The sequence below is a fragment of the Hemitrygon akajei genome, chromosome 23 (genome assembly GCF_048418815.1).
Source record: "Hemitrygon akajei chromosome 23, sHemAka1.3, whole genome shotgun sequence".
NCBI lineage: Eukaryota > Metazoa > Chordata > Chondrichthyes > Myliobatiformes > Dasyatidae > Hemitrygon > Hemitrygon akajei.
In genome coordinates, this window is record NC_133146.1 from 66,518,883 (window position 1) to 66,543,843 (window position 24,961).

Here is a 24,961-nt window from a genome sequence, read left to right on the forward strand (position 1 = left end):
GAAAAGCAGCGTTCATCAAGGATTCCCATCACCCAGATCATGCTCTTTTCTCACTGTTGCCATCAGAATGAAGATACAGGGGCCTCAAGACTCACCCCACCAAGTTCAACAACAGTCATTATCCCTCAACCACCAGGCTGTTGAACCAAAGGGAGTAAGTTCACTTGCCCCACTGTCTTTTGCACATTGATCATTTGTACTTCCTATTGGGTATGGCCTTTCATTGATTTTATTATTGTTTTTGTATTTACTGTGAATTCCCACAGTAAATGGTGTATACAGTGAAATAATGGTTGTATATGGTGAAATATCGAAGCTTCAAAGTACACACACACACACACATATATACATACACACACACCGATAATAAATTTACTATGAACTTTATCTTAATTTTACACACAATTATTTTATAACCTTTTAAACCTCTGCTTTATCATTTGATCTCTGTAATGAAATATTAATTGACCTAAAATGCACAGCTTTTCAAATTCCTAAGATTTCCAAAACCTTTGACATCAAGAAAACTTCCTGATTTCACTCCCAATAAACCTAAGATAGCTCACATTGTTTGCCCCTTGTCTTGGTTCTTCTGAGGGAATAATGTTTGTAGCTATACCACTGCATTCATCTAATTACACAGTTTCAATGAAAATATCCATTACTTTCAAATGGTTGGAAAAACGTTTATTAGGAATAGCACATGGGAATACCTCTTACACCTTAAACAATATTTTTCCCGAAAGTTCAAATGCGCAACAGGGAAATCAGATGTTATTTATTGTTTTTTATTACCTTAGTAACTCGCCCACAAAGTTTGAGCGGGTGGAATTCCATTTCTAACCAGTTGTAGACATCCTTCACGTCAGGTGCTGCATATTGCATCACATTGAATCGCACCTTATATTTGTTTAAAATAGGATCAAAAGACATTGAACTTTTAAACACGCTTTTCAAAAAGACATGACAAGCAGCATCAAAACACATTTATAAAGAGAAAAACCACACAAGTTTGAATGGGATTTTGTGTTCCGGTTTTAAAGATCCAACACCAGATCAAATAAAGACCAACTTCATTTTGAAGACTGAAGAAATAAAAGCAAATACTTAATCTAATTGTAATTACCGCATAAATCTCATTAGTCATCAAACAGAAATGTCAGACTCCAAGACTTAATCGATGCCTAAATACAGAATAACTCATTAAATATTAAAAATAACTTAATTTGCTTTCATGAAGCTGAAAGATTATGTGCAGCAGAAATAAGGAGTTGTTAGAGAGTCAGATTTTCACTTGAGTTTTTTATGTGACAAAATTCAAATAAAATGCAGTAAGATTTAATTTTTGAAAATAAATTAAGGAGGCTAATTATTAATTTGCTAACCACTGGATCAATCATCTCTTCATTTGGAATTCAATGCAACTGTATTAGTAACCTTCACAAAACTCTAGAGCTTCCTTATGTCAGAGGTGACCGGCAATTGTGGCTATTGGTGAACAAGCCACGTTACCATTAACCCTCAATTCTTATTCTGGCACACAAGAAATACCATGAATCTCAACAAGATTGAGAACAAGGCAATGAAATGTGCTTACTACTATGGATTACAAGAAATGCTGCAATTACTCTGTATATTAGACAGCGTGTGATTAAAGCAGCAAATGTTTTACATTGAACAAACTGCATGAAGTTTTAAGATTCCAAAAGGGAAACACAGAAGTCTCTGGCTGAAGGATCCCAAAAGATTGATTACAACAGAGGTTCAATGTAAATAAAAACAAAGGTGGCAATGGGATTCAAAATGAAATGGAGTTGGCCATTCACTTTTCACAATCATGTTCTCCCCACTGCAACTAGTGATTCTGGTGATTCACAAGCTGGGCAGTTGGTCAAGATTTACTCAAATCATTAAACATTGTAATAAACCAGAAATAACAAATTTAAATGCAAGCATGAGTCAGAAGATTTTAAACTACAAAACAAAAATAGTGAAGAGCTGGAAAAAACCTAGTTAGTATGACATAACATACGCCAAACAAGCAATCCTTGATCTTTGTCCCACATTTCAAGAATAAATTTAAAAAATAGGAAAACTGGTCCCCTCTTTAATAGAATGACCAAAATGGAAACAATAAAAAACTATACCATATCATTAATTAAACTCTGCCGTGTTGGAGGTGCCTGCAATCCCAGGAGTGTAGCTAGTCGTCGGTGCTTTTCAACAATAATACCATCCATGTCTAGCAGCCGGGCAATATCTGTTCTTTCAGGGGTAATAGGAATTGATAATGTAGCCAAAAGTACTCTAGTTGACATCCTGTAAACATAATAAAAGCAATGAATAAACTGAGAAATGCCTTCATATTACAATACAAAATGTGAATTTTACAGTATCACATCATGACGAGACTTTTATTTGGAAAATTACAAATCTGATACATTGGGAAACTCCAGCAGAAAATGCTCTGCAGACACGCTGTTACTAACCTAAACAGTTATAGCATTTACTTCATGTAGTAATACTGTGCCTTGTATTCAAAGAGATAATTTTCATTCAAAAATAGCAAATTGATAAAGGCCATTAAAATGTTACTGCAAGCAAAACAGTGCTTTCAAATTGCAATCTCTCTACCTTTAATTAGGAACTGTTGTTAATATTAACAACAATAGAGCTTCTAGCTGGTACCCATTTTACCTAATGAAACTTAAAAGAAATTAAGTTTAAAGAGTTTAGAAATAACGTTAAACAAGAGCACACTGACAATTCACTTTTCCGATTCTTTTCTTTTCATTGAAGTTGTTATAATATCTATTGAAATGTTTTGAATGGGAGCAAAAAATTCTAGCAAAGATTAATGCACATTATAGATGATAGTTGATACTTGAGGCTCCTCAAACATTAGGCAGCAAATTTAGTTTTAGTTAAGGGCTTTCCATCTCTATTGCTGTGAACACACTTTGAAGGAAAGTGTCTGCAAAAGTAAGATCCTCCGCAACTATCAATCTTGACAAATGTGGATTCACTTGTATTTATCTTGCCCCTATTCACCTAAGGAAAGTACCTTCCAGGAGTCCTAGAGACTGATAACCTGATAAAAAATTGCAGGTGTGAACCAATATCATGTCACTGTGATGTAGGATATTGGCACATTAATTACACCACAACACATCTTCCACTGGATCTCTATGATGTTCTCTATGATGTCTTCTCACCAAATGATTGCAGATTAAAGAAAGCAACTCTTTCATCAACACAAATATTTGGGCACCTCTGCATCTCCTCTGCTGAAAGATTCTTCCTCATCTCCCTGGACAAATGGTACAGTCGGTGAAGAGTAGATGCATGAAATAGAGCATTTCCCGACTTCCAGAATACTGTGGAAACTTTATTATAGTAGTTTGCCATCAACTGCGGCTTAGGAGGCTTCTTAGACAAGGAGAACAATCCATGAATGTCTTCAACCGCTTTGAAAGCTTCCTATAAAATAAACACACTTTAGAGAATCTTGAATTTCCAAATAATTAAGGTGAACAAAACCCAATAGCTATTTAGTCAGCAGTTAAACTACACTTTCAACATAGAAGGAAATCCAAGCTTTCAAATAATAAGATGGGGTGGGAAATCACATTAAAGACAAAGGCAAAAAAATACACTGAAGGGTTGCAGAACAGCTACAGATTTGTACAGTATCTATGGAGGTACTGACAATTATTGGTACAAGCAGGGATGGCAGAGATAATAGATGGGGTGAAAACTGTTAGACAGGATGCACTAACAACCATAAGCAAATCTATTTCAGGGCAAGTGACTGAAATATTAAAACCTATAGTACGAAATTTAATTGACCCAAACCTCTCTAAATGCTTATGAGGAAGTAGCAGCATGAAACTACTGAAGACAAATCAAACCTAAATGAATCTTTTGAGTAACAGGGAAAGGTTGGTAAAGAAAATGCGATGTTATCAAAATAGATTTGAAGTGTTTAACAATATACTGCCTAAAAACCAAAGTTGGAATTGATGTAATAGTCAGCATTGCAATGTAATGTGCTTATGATAAGCATAAAAGTTTGACTTCTGAAACAGACACTATACAGAACCTCCAAATCCTTTAAAAAGATATACATTATTCTTCTTCTTTTCAAGTAAGATGTGGTATAAATATCAATCTTCCTGGATTATCAGTTGTGGCCAAACTGCAACCACTGTCATTTAAAAGACTGAATTCAAACTCCACTTCAGAGACTCACACAGAAGACTGGCTAACATTCATGAGTGCTCTGACTTGATTACCTAGATCAATGCTATTTGATTACCTTGTTAAGCTTATTGTGTACAGATTACAACTCTACACTCAGACCCTGCTTGACACGGAAGAAGCATTCTTGGAAGGTGGAGCATTATGTAAGTCTGCGCTATGCGAGGTCATTATAACATTACATAAATGGACATGTGTGCCTGATTTAAAAAAATTAAACCCGAGTTGTATATTATTTTATGTATACACTGTAATTTGTGGAGTAACAAACACAAATAGGCCTAATGTGCACATCAGTGGAGCAGCAACACATCACAACAGCAGTGAAGGGAAACGGATGGTGGTTACATCTTATAGGACGGACCTGGCTACGGGTCCTCCTCTAACTTTGGCTTCTTCTTCAAGTAGGCATTTTGACTGCTTATGACAAGCATAAAAGTTTGACTTCTGAAACAGACAACACTATACAGAACCTCCAAATCATTTAAAAGGATATTCATTATTCTTCTTTTCAAGTAAGATCATCAAGATTATCAAGATTTGACTGCCTTTTCTTAAGTTTCCTCTCATAAAGCACTTCTCAGTAGCTCAAGTGTACCCCCCTTTGCCTTACTGCATCACTCCCAGTCAGGGTCATTATTGAAGGTCCTTGATTTGTGTGATCATGGTGATGCCAGCGCTGAGGAATTTTGTGGCAAGGTTTCTTGGTGGTATTTCCTCTTCTTCATCCATGTCCACAAATTCACCCAAGAAGCACTGCTCTGCCAATTCTCAAAGCTCTTCATTATTAAGGCTCTCATCGTGAGAATGCAGTAACTGTTCAACATTGCCATCATTAACACCCTTTAATTCTGCCTCATTAGCCAGTTCAACAGTGTTTTTGGATGACTGGTTCCACCTGAAATCCTAGGATATCATTCTATGCTTCTGGCCGTTGCTTCTTTCACAATCTGTTCATGCAGTTTGAAGTTACTTCATCCCAGGCTGCTCGAATATTGTCTACAGCTTTCATGATGTTCTAGTTTTTCAAACTTGCCTGATGAACTGTTAGTCTTGACCATTAGTTTCCTCTACAAGTTGCTTGAATGTGCGACAAAGATAATAGGCTTTAAAATTCAATATTACCTTATAATCCATCCACTGGTTGGATTTATGAAAGTGGTGTTAGGTGGATGGTAAACTACTTCTACAGGAATGCAGGTCCAAAGCATGTCAAGATACTCAGGGTGGACTGGGGCATTATCAAGCACCTTTAGGTTCAAGGTCATGCTCCTCACAATACCGCTTCACTAATGGACAAAAATATGAAACAAACCAATTTTGGAAAATATCAACCATCACCCAGGCTTTCTTGTTTGATTTCCAATCACTGATAGACTTGATTAAAATGCCTTTCATTGCTCACGGTGTTTCAGAGTGACAATCATAAGCTTTAATTTTCTTCACCTGCCTAGGAAGTGACAACAGTCGTATTATGAATTTCCACAATGGTGTTCCCCAAGAGTCAGGTCTGGCCCCCAACCTTGTTCAATCTGTACCTCAGTGACCTTCCTGAATACAAATCTGCTAAACTTGAATACGCTAATGATTGGGTCACAGCCTTCCAAGCAAACTATGTCAAATCCACTAGGAAAAAAAACTTACTCAAGATATAACTCCCTATCCAACTACTTCTCAAAGTGATACCTAAATATGAATGTCAGAACAGTAACTTCCATATTTCATCTAGACAATCAACTAGCCAAACTTAAACTTAATATCAAACTACATGACAAACAGCTACCCAACAATCCACACCCAAAGTACTAAGGAGTCACACTAGATCAAACTCTCTCATATAAAGACCCACCTTCAAAATGTTGCAAAGAAACTAAAATTCAGAATGGCCATGATCAGGAAGATAGCAGAAACCAAATGGGGTACTAACCAGTCAGTCCTACAAACATCCACCCTAGAACTACGTTTCTCAGTCACCGAACACTGTGCACTCACCTGGGAGGGGAGAGCTCACACAAACATTATCAATACACAGTTCCGTACTTCTGAGAATAATTTCAGGAACCCTAAAATCCACACGTGTCCAATGGCTCCCAACAATGAGCGGAATAGCACCCCAGAGATTTGTAGAAGAGCAGCTTCATCAAAATTCTACAAGCATATCCAAAGTATGCCCAACAACACTTCAGTTCATAAACTCATCAAAAATGTTCCAATTTCCTGACTCAAATCCCAAAAACTTTTCCACAACTTGCAAGATCTCGACTTCAATGACAAACACACTGAATAGTGCAATACTGGCATGCCAACATGCTTCACCAGAGACACACATGCTATGGAGGTTACTGCACTGTTTAAATCTATCAAACCAACCTCTGCAGTCAGTGAATGTTAGCAACACATCATCTTCTTGAATGATTAAAGATGCTTCTTGCCTTTTCCATTATTATCAGCTGGCTTAGGGGCATGTTTCATTGCGTTTGGTCATCTATCCATACATTTAGTCTACTTTCCATTTTTTCAAGCAAATGGCTCCTTGAATGAGGCACCTTCATTGATAACTTTGAGGTTATTGCAGAACCTTTTATCTTGTTTGCATTCTTAAAATAATAGTTCTGATCATTAACGTAGCCAATTTCAGAGGCACCAATGTCAACCTGGTGCTCACCAGCTTCCAAACGCTGTGTCTCTTGCAGTTTCACACCCATGCTAATGCTGTTCCTAGACATCTTAGATGTACAACTTCTAGTGAGGATAGCAGGCAATTTTCCAGACATTATGGGTGAAAAAAAGTTGAATAATTTAGTGAGGGAGCAAGAATGTTTACATATGCAGGGGAAAGAACATGAACTAATATGCGATTGGCTGTGAGTGGCTCAGAATGTATGTAAAGCACTCTCATTGGTTGAATGAATGCTAACTGTGGTGACCATGAGAAGTTTAAGTTATTTAGAATAAACTTGTCATTTAAAAAAAATTTTGGTAAAGAATTGAATAACCACATTGTAACAAATCAGCACTATGCGGGGTCTAAGTATATAACCAATGAAGTATCTTAGATAAAAAAAATAGCATGTACATCACCCTTGATTACAGTGTGTGATCCCAATGGTTTCCCCAAAATTTTGCACAAAGTAACCAAGTTTTACAAGTTACTATGTACACTTGCCCTAAAGAGGGAGATGGTTAGCTTATATCCAACAATGTTAGCAAAGGGCAACCATACTAGTTAAACTTGCAGTGTTTACACGAAAAAAATACAACACATTGCTAAGATACAAGATCTAAGACAGAAGTACACTAAGTGCCAATCTAGAGCAATGCAAAGGTACAAAATTTTAAAAGGAAATATTTATTACTGTACATCAGGGAAGATTGCAAGTGCTTAAAGTCTAGAATTTTCTGTGTAACTGCATGTTCATTCTGTAATGTCTCACAAGTGAGACACCAAAATGAAGAATGTTGACATTTCACTTAATATTAGTGGTATTACACAGTGCAGTCACAGTACTATTACACAGACACAGGTCCTTTGGTCCATCCAGTCTATGCCTAGTCCCACTGATCTGCAACTACACCACAGCCCTCTTTACCCCTCACATCCACGTAAGTATCCAAACTTTTCTTAAATGTTGCAATCGGCCTGCACCCACCACTTGTGCTGCCTGCTAGTTTCACATTCTCAAAATTTTCTGTGAATTATCTCCTGAATGACCCTGAGTATATTCAACTCCAAAGTTAAGAGGACAGAGGAACTTCTGTACCTGCAAAAGATACCAGAATGGTGTGATGTCTCCCAGGTGCTGGGATCCATGATGGATCAGCTGGGTGTAGAATATTCTTAAGGGGGAGGGGACACAACCAGAAGTCATGGTACATATTGGCACTAATAACATAGGCAGAAGAGGTCCTACACAGTGAGTATATAGAGTTGGGAAAGAGGCTGAAAAGAAGGACCTCCAAGGTTGCAATTTCCAGATTATTCCCTGTGCCATGGGCTAGTGCAGGTAGAAACGGGGTGAAAGCACTGATGAATTAGTGGCTGCAGAGATGGTGCAGGGGGTAGGGTTTCATGTTCTTGCTCATTGGAACCTTTTCTGGGAAAGGGGTGACCTGTACAAAAGGAAATAGCTGCACCTGAACTGGAGGAGAACCAATATCCTGGCAGCCAGATTTACTGATGCCACTTGGGAGTTTAAACTAGTTTTGCAGGGTTCTGGGAACTGGAGCCTCACGTCAGTAAGGGAAGGATCGGACCAGAGGTAGATGTCAGAGAAAGTAATGAAAGGCAGAAAACGAAATAACAGGTACAATAGGTCTGATAGTTTGAAGTATGCATATTTTAATGCTCGGAGTATTATGGGTAAGGGTGATGAAATTAAGAGCACAGACTACAATGTTGTAACCATTACTGAAACTTGGATGAGAGAGGGGCAGGATTGGGTGATTGATATACCAGGTTTTCAAAGCTTTAGAAAAGATAGGAGGTGGAGTTGCACCACTAATTTGGGACAATACCACAGCTGCACTCAGAAGAAACATAATAATGGAGGGTCAGACATTGAGTCCATTTGGGTGGAACTCAGGAATAAGAATCTGGACACTGATTGGATTGTACTACAGACCTCCTAATAGCCACCGAGCCATTAAGGAACATATATGTAATCAAATTAAGGATATGTGTAAAAATAGTAGGGTTGTTGTCATGGGGGATTTTAACTTCCCTGTATAAACTGGGACCTTCTTAGTGCAAGGGGTTTAGATGGGGCTGAATTTGTTAAGTGTATCCAGGAAGGTTTCTTAAATCAATATGTGGACAGTCCAATGAGAGGAGAAGCCATACTGGATCTGGTGCTGGGTAATGACACTGTCCAGGTGCCTGACCTTTCAGTGGGTTAACGGTGAGGGAACAGTGGTCACAGCACCTTAACTTTCAAGACAGCTGCAGGTAAGCATATGAATAGTCCTTATGGGAGAATTATACATTGGAGTAGGGTAAATTACAAGGGCATTAGGCAGGAACTAAGAAGCATTAATTGGGACCACCTTTTCCTCTAGCAAGTCCATGTCAGACACGTGGAGGGTGCTTAAAGATTAATTACTCAGAGTCCTGCTAGAAGGAAGGACGGGGATGGAAAGATAGAGAACCTTGGATGTCCAGAGGGGTAATGAATTTGGTCAATAAAAGGAAATGCATGTAAAGCTTCGGAAGTTAGGATCAAACGTGGAAGGTCATGTTTGACAAAACTCACTGAATTTTTTGAAGAGGTTACTAGGAAAGTTGACAAGGGTAAAGCAGTGGATGTTGTCTATATGGACTTCAGTAAGGCCTTTGACAAGGTTCCACACAGAAGGTTAGTTAGGAAGGTTCAATCGTTAGGTATTAATATTGAAGTAGTAAAATGGATTCAACAGTGGTTGGATGGGAGATGCCAGAAAGTACTGGTGGATAACTGTTTGTCAGGTTGGAGGCCGGTGACCAGTGATATGCCTCAGGGATCTGTACTGGGTCCAATGTTGTTTGTCATATACATTAATGATCTGGATGATGGGGTGGTAAATTGGAATAGTAAGTATGCAGATGATACTAAGGTAGGAGGCGTTGTGGATAATGAAGTAGGTTTTCAAAGCTTGCAGAGAGATTTAGGCCAGTTAGAAGGGTGGGCTGAAAGATGGCAGATGGAGTTTAATGCTGATAAGTGTGAGGTGCTACATTTTGGTACGACTAATCAAAATAGGACATAGATGGTAAATGGTAGGGCATTGAGGAATGCAGTAGAACAGGGTGATCTAGGAATAATGGTGCATAGTTCCCTGAAGGTGGAATCTCATGTGGATAGGGTGAAGAAAGCTTTTGGTATGCTGGCCTTTATAAATCAGAGCCGAGTATAGGAATTGGGATGTAATGTTAAAATTGTACAAGGCATTGGTGAGGCTAAATTTGGAGTATTGTGTACAGTTCTGATCACCGAATTATAGGAAAGATGTCAACAAAATAGAGTACAGAGGAGATTTACTAGAATGTTACCTGGGTTTCAGCACTTAAGTTACAGAGAAAGTTTGAACAAGTTAGGTCTTTATCCTTTGGAGCGCAGAAGGTTGAGGGGGGAACTTGATAGAGGTATTTAAAATTATGGGGGATAGATCGAGTTGACGTGGATAGGCTTTATCCATTGAGAGCAGGGGAAATTCAAACAAGAGGACATGAGTTGAGAGTTAAGGGGCAAAAGTTTAGGGGTAACACGAGGGGGAACTTCTTTATTCAGAGAGTGGTAGCTCTGTGGAACGAGCTTCCAGTAGAAGTGGTAGAGGCGGGTTCGATTTTGTCACTTAAAAAAAATTGGATAGGTATATGGACAGGAAAGAAATGGACGGCTATGGGCTGAATGTAGGTAGGTGGGACTAGGTGAGAGTAAGCATCCCGCACAGACTAGAAGGGCCGAGGTGGCCTGTTTCCATGCTGTAATTGTTATATAGTTATATGTTATATGAACCAAGTACACAAGTACAAAGAAACCAGAAAAGAACTAAAGAAGGGAATTAGGAAAGCCAGGAGGGGCCATGAAGAGAGCTTATCAAATAGGATTAAAGTGAATCCCAAGGCATTCTATATGTACATCAAGAGTAAAAAGTCACTGGACCCCCTGCAGTTTGCATACCATCCCACCGCTCAACAGATGATGCCATTGCCACCACCCTCCACCTGGCCCTAACCCTCCTGGACAAAAAAGACACATACGTTCGGATGCTGTTCATAGACTTTAGTTCAGCATTCAACAGTCATCCCTCAGAAACTGATTGGAAAGCTGAGCCTATTGGGCCTGAACACTTCCCTCTGCAACTGGCTCCTAGACTTCCTGACTGGGAGACCTCAGTCAGTCCGGATCGGGAGCAGCATCTCCAACACCATCACACTGAGCACGGGGGCTCTCCAGGGTTGCATGTTCAGTCCACTGCTGTTCACTCTGCTGACCCACGACTGTGCTGCAACACACAGCTCAAACCACATCATCAAGTTCGCCGATGACACGACCGTGGTGGGTCTCATCAGCAAGGACGACGAGTCAGCTTAGAGAGAGGAGGTGCAGCGGCTAACGGACTGGTGCAGAGCAAACAACTTGTCTCTTAATGTGAACAAAACAAAAGAGATGGTTGTTGACTTCAGGAGGGCACGGAGCAACCACTCTCCGCTGAACATCGTCAGCTCCTCGGTAGAGATCGTAAAGAGCACCAAATTTCTTGGTGTTCACCTGACGGAGAATCTCACCTGGTCCCTCAACACCAGCTCCATAGCAAAGAAAGCGCAGCAGCATCTCTACTTTTTGTGAAGGCTGAAAGAAGTCCATCTCCCACCCCCCCATCCTCATCACATTCTACAGGGGTTGTATTGAGAGCATCCTGAGCAGCTGCATCATTGCCTGGTTCGTAAATTGCACCATCTCAGATTGCAAGACCCTGCAGCGGATAGTGAGGTCAGCTGAGAAGATCATCGGGGTCTCTCTTCCCGCCATCACGGACATTTACACTACACACTGCATCCGCAAAGGAAACAGCATTATGAAGGACCCCATGCACCCCTCATACAATCTCTTCTCCCTCCTGCCGTCTGGGAAAAGGCTCCGAAGCATTCGTGCTCTCACGACCAGACTATATAACAGTTTCTTCCCCCAAGCTATCAGACTCCTCAATACCCGAAGCCTAGACTGACACCTTGCCCTACTGTCCTGGTTATTATTTATTGTAATGCCTGCATTGTTTTTGTGCATTTTATGCAGTCCAGTGTAGGTCTGTAGTCTAGTATAGCTTTCTCTGTGTTTTTTTTATTATTACGTAGTTCAATCTAGTTTTTTTGCACTGTGTCATGTAAACCATGGTCCTGAAAAACATTGTCTCATTTTTACTATGCACTGTACCAGCAGTTATGGTCAAAATGACAATAAAAGTTGACTTGACTTGAAAAGGATGACTGTGGAGAGGGTGGGATTACTCAAGAATGGTGGGGGGACATTTACTTGGAATTAGAAAATGCGAGGGTTAGGGTACTTCATGATGCTTTGCTTCAGTACTTACCAAGGAAAAGGATATGGAGGACCAGGAGCTCAGTGCTGAGTGTATACAGAGCCTATAAGTAGTATTCATACCCCTTGGAAGTTTTCATATTTTATTGTTTTGCAACATTAAATCACAGGGGATTTAATTTGGCTTTTTTGACACAGATCAACAGAAAAGATCCTTTCATGTCAAAGTGAAAACAAATTTCTACAAATTGATTTAAATTTATTACAATTAATAAACAAAAAACTCATTGATTGCATAATTAGTCACCCCCTTCAAGTCAGTATTTAGATGAACCTTTTGGCAGCAATTACTGCCTCAAGTCTGTGTCAGCTTTGCACATCTGGACAATGAAATCTTTCTCCATCCTTCTTTACAAAACTGCTCAAGCTGTCAGAGTGTATGGGGATTGTGAGTGAACAGCCCTTTTCAAGTCCAGCCACAAATTCTCAATTAGATTGAGGTCTGGACTGACTTGGCCATTCCAGGACATTAACTTTGTGGTTTTTAAGCCATTACTGTGCAGCACTGGCTTTACACTTGGGGTCACTGTCTTGTTGGGAAGCAAATCTTCTCCCAATTAACAGTTTTCTAGCAGACTGCATCAGGTTTTCCTCCAGGATTTCTCTGTATTTTGCTGCATTCATTTTTATCTTCTACCTTCACAAGCCTCCTAGGGCCTGCTGCAGTAAAGCATCCTACAGCATGATGCAACCACCACAATGCTTCATGGTAGGGATAATGTGTTTTTGATGATGTGCAGTGTTTGACTTACACAAAGTCTGATGGCCAAAAAGCTCAATTTTGGTTTCATCAGATCATAGAATTTCTTCCAGCTGACTTCAGTCAGTCTCCCACATCCCTTCTGGAAAACTCTAGCCAAGATTTTGTTTGGCTCCCCCCCCCCCCAACAGTGGCTTTCTCTGTGATTCTCCAATAAAGCTGTGAATAGTGAAGTACCCGGGCAACAGCTTTTGTATGCACAGACACTCCCATCTCAGGCACTGAAGCTTGTAACTCCTCCAGTTGTCATTGGTCTCTTGGTGACCTCCCTCACTAGTCCCCTTCTTCACTCAGTTTTTGAGGTTGGTCTCCAGAAAAAAAGATTTACAGCTGTGCCATATTCTTTCCATTTCATGAAGATTGAGCTCAAGGAATATGGAAATTCCTTAGAAATTTTCTTGTATCCATCTCCTGACTTACGCTTTTCAATAAACTTTTTGCACAGTTGCTTAGAGTGCTCTTGTCTTTTTGGTGTCAGGATACTGACTCACCAGCAGTTGGACCTTCCAGATACAGATGTATTTTTACTACAATCAATTAAAACACCTTGACTGCACAGTTCTCCAAAAAACATATCTACATTTAACTAATCACGTGACTTGTAAGACCAAATCTCAGCACCTGTGATGATTTAGTGTGTCATATTAAAGGGTGAATATTTATGCAATCAATTATTTTGTGTCTTATATTTGTAATTAATTTAGAACATTTTGCATAGATCTGTTTTCACTTTGGTGTCTTTTTATGTTAATTAGTGTCAAAAAAGCAAATTAAATACACTGTGGCTCAAGGCTTTAAAACAATAAATCATGAAAACTTCCAAAACATGTGAATACTATTTATAGGCACTGTAAATACTTTAGGGCATATGGTAGTCAAGGAGGAGGAAGCGTTCAGCTTTCTAATAAATAGTGAATATGTCCCAGGGCCTGATGGAATTTACCTCAGGTTACTGAAGGTTGCAAGAGACAAGATTGCTGGGTCCTTGATCAGCATCTTTGTGTCCTCTCTAGGCATGGGCGAGGTCCGGGAGAACAGGCTAATGGCTTATGTTGTTCCCTTCTTAAATAGAAGCAGAAGGGAAAAATTATGGTTAATATAGACCGGTGAGTCTCAAGTCAGTTATCGGGAAATTAATGGAGAATATTCTTAGGTATACGATATATGAGCATTGGCCTAATAAGGGAGAGCCAGCACAGCTTTGAGTGTGGCAAGTTATGCCTTACCAACCTAAGTTTTTTTCACAAAATGACGAAAGAGATCGATGAGGGTAGGGCAGTGGAAGTTGCCTACATGGATTTTAGTAGCATTTGACAAAGTCCCTCATGAGAGGCTAATCCAGAAGGTTAAGATACACGGGGTCCATGGGGAATTGGCTGTTTTGATTCAGAACTGGCTTGCGCAAGAAGACAGAAGGTAGTGATTGAAGGGACAACGGAGCTGGAGGTCTGTAATTAGTGAAGGAATCTGTGCTAGGGCCTCTGCTGCTTGCGATCTGGATAAAAATGTAGGTGTGGTTTAGTAAATATGTGGGTGTTACCAAGATTGGTAGAATTGTGGTTAGTGTAGAGAATACAGCACAATATAGATCAGTTGCAGATATGGGCTGAGAAATGGCAGATGAGGAGTTTAACCCAGATAAATGTGAGGTACTACACCTTGGTAGGACAAATGTAAGCCAACAGTATGCTGATAAGGGCAAGTCACAGTGGTCACATCTCTGGATATTAAGCCTGCCTCTGTGACTCAGAAGGAAAGGGGGAAGAAAAGGTACATTGTTGTGATAGGGGATTCATTACTTAGGAGAACAGACAGGAGGGTTTGTGGGCGAGAATGAGATTCCCGGATGGAATATTGCCTCCTGACTGCCAGGGTCAGGGATATCTCAGATGCAGTGTATTGCTTTCTTAAGTGGGAAGGTGAACAGCCAGAAGTAGTGGTCCATGTAGGTATCAATAACATGGGTAGGATGAGGGACAAGGTTCTGCATAGGAAATTAGAGCGGAGCCTCCAGGATCCTCTCAGGAATGCTACCCATGCCACACGATACTGAAGGCAGGACTCGTAAGATTATACAGTTTAGTACATGGCTAAGAAGTTGGTGCAGGAGGGAGGGCACAAGATCTTTGGTTCATTGGGTTCTCTTCCAGAGAAGATGAACCTGTACACAAGGGACTGATTTGCACCTGAACTGGTCAGGAACAAATACCCTATGGGAAGGTTTGTTAATGCCGCACGGTGGGATTTAAAGTGGAGTTGCATGGGCTGGGAGTGAGACTACCAGAACTGTTAGTGGAGAGGTTGTGTAGGCAGATATTGGTAAGACCTCAGACAAAAACCCTTCTCAGGCTTCTTCTGGATGCATCGATTATAACAGATATTATAACATTAGTTATAATCAGTACCTGTACCCAGCTGGAAGCCCAAGAATAATTTCTTCGTCATATACACTAGGAATGCACTAGATGCTTTTTCACTCAAAGTAAGGAATCAAAAGGTTAAGCATGGTGCTAATAGTGTTCTGAGCTGCCTATATTTCAATACAAGTATCGCAAGAAAGACATAATAGTACTGATGATGAGGCAGCTGGCTTACAAGACAGGAAATGTGTACTGAGGAGAGGTCATTTATAGGGCAAAATTGTAGTCAACAGCATGTGTTGCAGCATAAAAAGGAGACAAAATAGAGAAGGCAGAATACAAGACTAAGGGTATTTATAGTCGAATGCTTAGAATACAGAATAAGGTAGATGAACTTGCAGTACAGTTGCAGATTGGTAGGCATGATGTCATAGGCATCACTGATTCATGGCTGAAAGATTATAGCTGGGAGCTTAATGTCCAAGGATACACATTGTATCAAGAGGACAAGCAGGAAGGCAGAGGGGGCTACATTGTTCTGTTGGTTAAAAAAAAATCAAATAAAATCATTAAGGTCGGAAGGTGTTGAGTCATTGTGGACAGAGCTAAGGAGCAGCAAGGGTAAAAAAGACGCCGACGGGTGTCACATACAGGCCTCCAAACAGTAGTAAAAATGTGGCCTACAAATTACAATGGAGATTTAAAAAAATGCATGCCAAAAGGGCAATGTTACATTCGTCATGGGGGACTTCAACACGCAGATAGATGGGCAAAAATCAGGTTGGTGCTGGATTCCAGGAGGGGTAACTTCTCGCAAGCCTACGAGATGGCTTTTTAAAAACAGCTCATGGTTGAGCCCACTCAGGGATCAGCTATTCTGGCTTGGGATAAACCACGATTGATTAGATAGCTTAAGGTAAAATATCCCTTATGAACTAATGACCTTAATATGATCGGATTCACCCTGAAGTTTGAGAAGGAGAAGCTAAAGTCAGATGTATCAGTATTACAGTGGAGTAAAGGGAATTACAGAGGCATGAGGGAGGACTGGGCCAGAATTGATTGGAAAAGAACAATGGCAGAGATGACGACAGAGCAGCAATGGCTGGAATTTCTGGAAGCAACTCAGAAGGCACAGGATATATACATCCTAAAGAGCAAGAAGTGTTTTAAAGGCAAGATGACACAACCGTGGCGAACAAAAGAAGTCAAAGCCAACATAAAAGCCAAAGAAAGGGCATATAGTAGAGCAAAAATTAGTGGAAAATTGGAGGATTGGGAAGTTTCTAAAAAAACAGAAGGCAACAAAAAAAAGTCATTAAAGATGGAATACGAACATAAGCTAGCCAATAATGGCAGACAAACTGAATAAATATTTTGCATCAGTCTTCACTGTAGAAGACAATGGTGGAAAATCCAGGTGTCAGGGGTCATGAAGTGTATGGTTACCATAACTATAGAGAAGTTTCTTGGGAAATTGAAAGGTCTAATGATAGATAAAGCCACCTGGACCAGATGGCATACACCACGAGGTGGCTAAAGAGATCATGGATGCATTAATGATCTTTCAAGAATCACTAGATTCTGGAATGGTTCCAGAAGACTGGAAAATTGCAAATGTCACTCCACTCTTCAAGAAAGGAGGCAGAAGGAAATGAAACTATAGCCCAGTTAGTCTGTCCTCAGTGGTTGGGAAGATGTTGAATTTGATTATCAAGGATGAGGTCTCAGGGTACTCGGAGGCACATGATAAAATAGCCCATACTCAGCATTGTTTCTTCAAGGAAAAATCTTGCCCAACAAGTCTGTTGGAATTCGTTGAAGAAATAACAAGCAGGATAATACGACAGATGGAGGGGCAGGTAGCTTTGAGTAAGTAGAGAGGCTACAGAACTTGTATTGATACTGATTGGGAGAATGGGCAAAGTTACAGATGGAATAGTTTCAGAAAGTGTGTAGTTATGTACTTTGATTGAAAAGAAAAGAAAGGGTTGACCATTTTCTAAATAGAGAGAAAATACATAATACTGAGGCGCAAAAGGACTTGGGAGCCCTTGTACAGGATTCCCAAAAGGTTTATTTGCAAGTTGAGTGTGGTGAGGAAGGCAAATGCAATGTTTGCATTCATTTTGAGAGGACTAGAAAATAAAATCAAGGATATAATGTTAGGACTTTATATAAAGCATGAGTGAGGCTTCACTTGGGAGTATTGTGAACAGGTTTGGCCCTCTATCTTAAACAGGATGTGCTAAAACTGGAGAAGGAGGCTCATGACAGTGATCCCAGAATTGAATGGTTTGTCATATGAAGAGAGTTTGATGGCTCTGGGCCTGTATTCACTAAAATTCAGAAGAATGAGGGGTAACCTCAATGAAACCTATTGAATGATAAAAGGCCTTGATAGAGTGGATGTAGAGTATATTTCCTATGGTGGGAGAGTCTAAGACACAGCCTCAGAATAGAGGGGCATCCTTTTGGAATGGAAATGAGAAGGAATTTCTTTAGACAAGAAGTGGGGAATCTGTGGAACTCTCTGCCACAGGCAACTATGGAGGCCAATTCTTTATGTATACTTAAGACAGTGGACATTGACAGATTCTTGACTGGACAGGGAATGAAGGAATACAGGGAGAAGGCAGGAGATTGGGGTTGAGAAGAAAGTTGGATCAGCCATGATGAAATGGCAGAGCAAATCAGATTGGCCAAATGGCTTAGATGTACTACTATATCTTATGCTCTTATCCCTTAAAGTGTTGCGGAGCAGAGAGATCTTGGAATTCAAGTTCATAGCTTCCTGAAAGTGGCAACACAGGTCGATATGGTGGTTAAGTTGGCTTTAGGAATGCCTGCTTTTATTAGTCGAGGCACTGAGTTCAAAGTCAGGTGGTTATGCTGCAACTTTATAAAACTCTGGTGAGGCCGCATGTAGAGTATTGCATGCAGTTCTGGTCTCCCCACTGCAGGAAGGATGTTGATGCTTTGGAGAAGACGCAAAGGAGGTTTATCAGGATGCTGCCTGGTTTAGAGGGCATGTGCTATCACAAGAGGCTGGACAAACTTGGATTGTTTTCTATGGAGTGTTGGAGGCTGAGGGGAGATCTTGATAGAGGTTTACAAGATTATGAGGGGCAAAGATAGAGTGGGCAGAATATCTGTTTCCGAGCATTGAAATGTAATACCAGAGGGCATACATTGAAGGTCAGAAGGGATAGGTTCAAAGGGGTTGTGAGGGGCAAGTTTTTTTTTACTCAAGACAGTCATGGATGCCTGGAATGCACTGCATGGTATGGTGGTAGAGGCAAATACATTAGACTTAAGAGATGTCTGGATAGATACAACTCTTATATCTATAAGGAAGATGGAGGGATACGGACATGGTGTAGGTAGAAGGGATTAGTGTTTGCAGGTTTTTGATTTGCCTTTTAGCTTGTTTAGCACAACACTGTGGGCCTTTTTTCCTGTGTTTAAAATGCACCCTTCGGGTACCCCTTAAATATTTCACCTTTCAACCTTAACCTATGACCTCAACTTCCATTCTTATCTAACCTCAGTGAAAAAGCCTGCTTACATTAGCCTCATCTATAGTCCTCAACTGCATACGTCTCTATCAAAGTTCCCCTCATTCTCCCATGATCCAGGGAAAAGTAAATGCTAACCTATTCAACCTTTTCCTACAACTCAGGCCCTCAAATCCCAGCAACATCCATGTAAATTTTCACTGTACTTTTTCAATCTTTCCAAATAAAAAGACTGAAAGAATACATCGAAAATCTTTTGTATCTTTCCTATAGGGAGGTGACAAAAAATGCACACAATACTCAAAATTAGGCTTCACTAACATCTTATACAATCTCAATATAACATCCCAACTTCTGTACTTAATACCCTGACTAACAAAGGCATCCTGTCAAAAGCTTTCTTTACAGCCCCCATCTACCTATAATGCCACTTTGATTTATATTCCCAGATTCCTTTGTGTACTGTGAATTCACCATGAGTGGTGAATCTGTGGAATGTGTTGCCAGAGGCAGCCGTGGAGGCCAAATCTTTATGTATATTTAATGCCAAGGTTGATAGATCCTTGGATGGTCAGGGCATGAAAGGACACTGGGAGAAGGCAGAAGAGTAGGACTGAGAGGAAAATGGATCAGCAGCGATTAAATGGCAGAGCAGACTCGATGGGCCAAATGGCCCAATTCTGCTCTGAAATCATACAGCCACAATATTTCTTAATTAAAAAGTATATATTAGTTTAGAGCTACATTTTACTCTGATTGTAATACATCCAATATGGATAAAATTTCATAAAGTTTCATAAAGTTTGTTACCTGCCAGAGCTCCATACTAATTGCACTATCTAGTTGTACAAGTCGTGTCTCCAGATGCATGGACTGACTTTCAGGATTATTAAGATTGATTGCTGTGCTTTGGTTATGGTGACGCTGGATCTGTCCCAAGTGCATACGCAAGTTGTCACATAACTTTCGGAATTCTGCCTTACGAGTATACTGCAGGCAGAACTTGAATGCTATTAAAAGAGGCAAATTATTATTTTATTAAACTTAATATACACATTAAAAGATTACATCTCCAAATGAGAACAACTATTCCGAACTTGTTCCTGTGCACTTAACATTCATGGATTGTGTTAAGGAATTAAAAATCCAGGGAGTCAGAATAAACAACAAATGAGATGAACTAGTGAGAATAAGGTTCAAAGATTTTTAATCACTGGTCTCATTTCATAGATTTTAACAACACAGTGGCAACATTTTACCTTTGGTATTAAAGTTCTTCTCTTAGAAAGGAAGAGACATCAAAAGTTCAAGCAAGTTTTTCCAGAGTGGAAGAGGATAGGGATGTTTCATGAGTTTGTTTTGAAATAGATTCTTTCCTCTACTACTTCAATGAATTTGAAATGGGGAGTGGAAGGAATAGGAAGAAAAGGTTACAAGACCTGCAGCTATTCTTTATATTTTCCGCAAATCTCTGGAGTGAGGCAAGAACAAGAAATACATCAAATATAATGTTTAAGTACTATATTTAATCAAAGGAGCTGAACAGGGCAGCTAGAAATAGAGACTTAACCAGTAGTTCAAGGAGATATTGACATGCCCGTACATGTCAAACAAAATGTATTTTGATTCAGAGAAGAAACACCTAATTCGCTCTATGGCTATATTAAAGAGGTTTATAGTCAGAACAAATTGGAAAGTAGGGAAAAATGCAGGATACATGCACCAAGAAAACTACCTTGTTGAGCAATATCATGATAAAGACGCTCCACTTTTGAATTGTTACGTAACAGATCCAAACACTGTCTGTAGGACTCCCAAAGAAATTTGACCCAAGGGGTTAACAAAAGGCGATCTGTGCGATCCTGAGTGTCCTCTCCACTAACTGCACTCAACAGCACACTGAAAAGATAAACAAATATTCGATGTAAATACATTAAATGTAATTTAGTTTCAATGGTTTAAGCTAATGAAAAGTTACTAACGAAGCAATTTCTATTTGATGGAACAAAACATTATGGCTTCAGAAACAAAATGTTTTTACTGTTTACATTTACTCACGTGGACGTGCATAAAGGAAACACAAGCACTTCCAAGTCATTTTAAAAAGGAACACACATTTTCTCTTAAAAAACAGGAATGCTGCAAAGCATTAACAACTTTTGCACAGCAGTTAAATGCAATAGTACTACCAAACAAATTCCAATTATTTTGTGAATACTTGTGATTGTGATCTGCTTCCCTTCAAAGCATATCACCAAGTTATCAATGCAGAACTCTACCTGGGAATTTACTAATTGTTTGAAATATTTGTGCAATCCAATCACAAACAAGAGAAAAAATCTGCAGATGCTGGAAATCCAAGCAACACACAAATTGCTGGAGGAACTCAGCAGGCCAGGTGGCATCTATGGAAAAAAAACGAGTACAGTGGGTATTTTAGGCTGAGACCCTTCGAAGGGCCTTGGCCCGAAATGTCAAGTGTACCCTTTTCCATAGATGCTGCTGGCCTGCTGGGTTCCTTTAGCACTTTGTGTGGTACAAAGAGTTAAAGTTATTTCACCTCGTTACCAATTCAAATTACAGTGGATTCCAGTTAACTGGGTCCTCAGTTTACACATCCTTTTATGCAACTGAACAATAATGCCACAGTGGAAATGGCTGCAAATTCTTTGAGAAATTAGTCCATGTTTACAAGATCTGTGTTCAGCAACACTACAAAAGACTCATACATGGTGAATTATCACATATATGAATTATTTTACACTGCAAATAACTTGTGTCCAATACTTAAAATTTTGCTTACCTTTCTGGCGTTTGAATATTGTCCAAGTCCTCAATATCAAGTACCATTTGTTGAGATTCCCCTTTGGCAGCTTCAGTTTTTTCTTCAGCTAATTTTAGATAAGCCCTAACCACATCTTCCAAAGATTTGATATTCACCTGTAAATATCAAATGAAACAGGCAACATTATTGAATGTTCTAATGGAGGAACAAAATCTAGATCACAAAGTAGTCCATCAAAATACATATTCATGTTTGGATTACTATATCCACAGAATGGTTCTTGACAGAAGTAAATTATATTAACATTTCATTTAAACATCCTATAAATCTGCTTTCACCCCATATGGCACAAACACTTGAGCACATTAATTTATGAAATTTCCTTTTCATACCACACATTCCTGACTTTCAAACCTTGCCAATCCTTTACTGCTAAGATTCTAGAGCTCTCTCCCTAAATGGAACTATCAATTTGGCACAGTACCAGCTCAACAGCTATTCAGGACAAGTGCAAAAATAACTTTTAACATTGACTCCTGATCTCAGAGAAAGTTTTAAACCACTCTGGTTAAAACATGTCCTAGGTGTTTGGCATGATGCATCAACCTTTCCCTTTTCCTTTCCAAGCAGCCAGAAAAAAAACAAACACCCGTATCGATGCCAGATCTGCCTTACTAGCACTGATTATTTGAAACCATTAAGCACCCTCACCAGCCACACTTGCCCTCTTCTCATTACTACCATCAGGGAGGAGGTACTGGAGCTTGAAGATCCAAGCTCAACATTTTAGGAGCAGCTCTTCCCTTCTGCCATCAGATTTCTGAATGATCCATTAACACTACTACCTTGATATTCCTCTTTTGCAACATTTACTTTTTATTGCAACTTATCATTTGTCTTGCATTGTACTACTGTCACAATACTAATTCCATGTTTATAAAAACATAGGAACATAGAAAACCTACAGCACAATATAGGCCCTTCAGCCCACAAAGCTGTGCCAAACATTTCTTTACCTGAGAAATTACCTAGGGTTACCCATAGCCTTCTATTTTTATGAGCTCCATGTACCTGTCCAGGAGTCTCTTAAAAGATCCTATCGTATCCTCCACCACCACCATCGCTGGCAGCTCATTCTACGCACTCACCACTTGCTGCGTAAAAACTTACCCCTGACATCTCCTCTGTACCTACTTCCAAGCACCTTAAAACTATGCCCTCTCATGCTAGCCATTTCAGCCCTGGGGAAAAGCTTCTGACTATCTACACAAGCAATGCCTCTCATCATGTTTGTCATGTTTGACAAATCTTACTGAATTTTTTTGAAGAGGTTACTAGGAAAGTTGACGAGGGTAAAGCAGTAGATGCTGTTTATATGGACTTCAGTAAGGCCTTTGACAAGGTTCCACATGGAAGGTTAGCCAGGAAGGTTCAATCGTTAGGTATTAATATTGAAGAGGTAAAATGGATTCAACAGTGGCTGGATGGGAGATGCCAGAGGGTAGTGGTTGGAGGCTGGTGACTAATGGTGTGCCTCAGGGATTTGTACTGGGTCCAATGTTGTTTGTCATGTACACTAATGATCTGAATGATGAGGTGGTAAATTGGATTAGTAAGTACAGGTAGTCCCCGAGTTACGAATGTCCGACTTACGGAGAACTCGTACTTACGAACTGAGGAAGGAGAACGCTGTCCGCCATTTTAAGTCATTGCCATTGACACTGTGTTGAGTGTTTAACTTTGTGTTTGGCTTAAATTTTTCTTAGTAAGATTCACCCTGACCCCGCCACCCCCATCCCCCCATTCCGGTCGGCTGGTGGCGCAGTGAGATCAGTGCCGGGCTCGAGAACGGAGTTTCCCGAGTTCCATACAGTGACAGACCGCTCCCGTGCCAGGTTGATGCCGATCCAGTGACTCCCATGCCATCCGTGCTGGGTTGATGTTGAGCTCGCAACTCAACCTCGTAAAAAAAGAACACTGCCACCTCCAGTTTAAATTCCCACACGGAATATTGTGGAGGATCAAGTACCCAAACCCAGTACAGCCCCCACTTGTCCCATTTAGCCTGTCTCAGTGCAGTGGTCCTTAGGACCCAGTGGAGCTCAGGACCTGCCGCCCACAGTGTTTCTGTTCTATTGACGGGAAGTGATTGCGATTGAAAATAAAGTGGAAATAATAAAGCGTTTGGAAAGAGGTGAAACGCCATCAGTCATTGGAAAAGCGTTAGGCTACAGTCGATCAACGATCGGAACAATTTTAAAGGATAACGGATAAAATGAGAATAATGGAGCATGTGAAAGGCCCTGCCCCGATGAAAGCTACAATTATTACTAAGCAACGCAGTGGTTTAATTATTGGAATACATAAGTTTTTTTTGTTAAGTGTTTTATATGCACAGAAAGGTAAAATATATACTATATACTAAGACAAATGTTTGACTGACGCTAAATAATACCAGATGTACTTGTTCCGACTTACGTACAAATCCGACTTAAAGACGGACTCAGGAATGGAATTCATATATAACCCGGGGACTGTCTGTATGCAGATGATACTAAGATAGGTGGTGCTGTGGATAATGAAGTAGGTTTTCAAAGCTTGAAGAGAGATTTAGGCCAGTTAGATTAGTGGGCTGAAAGATGGCAGATGGAGTTTAATGCTGATAAGTGTGAGGTGCTACATTTTGGTAGAACTAATCAAAATAGGACATATATAGTAAATGGTAGGGCATTGAAGAATGCAGTAGAACAGAGTGATCTAGGAATAATGGTGCACAGTTCCCTGAAGGTGGAATCTCATGTGGATAGAGTGGTGAAGAAAGCTTTTGGTATGCTGGCCTTTATAAATCAGAGCATTGAGTACAGGAGTTGGGATGTAATGTTAAAATTGTACAAGGCATTGGTGAGGCCAAATTTGGAGTATTGTGTACAGTTCTGATCACCGAATTATAGGAAAGATGTCAACAAAATAGAGTACAGAGAAGATTTACTAGAATGTTACCTGGGTTTCAGCACCTAAGTTACAGAGAAAGGTTGAACAAGTTAGGTCTTTATTCTTTGGAGCGTAGAAGGTTGAGGGGGGACTTGATAGAGGTATTTAAAATTATGAGGGGGATAGATCGAGTTGACGTGGATAGGCTTTTTCCATTGAGAGTAGGGGAGATTCAAACAAGAGGACACGAGTTGAGAGTTAGGGGGCAAAAG

General features: G+C 40.0%; 1 protein-coding gene across 1 annotated transcript in view; it reads right to left on the reverse strand.

Moving 5' to 3' along the window:
* The window catches only part of eif3s10 (eukaryotic translation initiation factor 3, subunit 10 (theta)), a 63,114-nt gene that overhangs the window by 25,113 nt on the left and 13,040 nt on the right, over positions 1 to 24,961 (reverse strand). Inside the window, exons 3-8 of the mRNA XM_073027867.1 lie at positions 21,777 to 21,913; positions 20,709 to 20,872; positions 19,784 to 19,983; positions 3,272 to 3,480; positions 2,148 to 2,319; positions 796 to 900 (exon numbers count right to left, since the gene is read on the reverse strand). Of these exons, the coding sequence (XP_072883968.1) occupies positions 796 to 900; positions 2,148 to 2,319; positions 3,272 to 3,480; positions 19,784 to 19,983; positions 20,709 to 20,872; positions 21,777 to 21,913 (987 nt within the window). The remainder of the gene's footprint in view (positions 1 to 795; positions 901 to 2,147; positions 2,320 to 3,271; positions 3,481 to 19,783; positions 19,984 to 20,708; positions 20,873 to 21,776; positions 21,914 to 24,961) is intronic.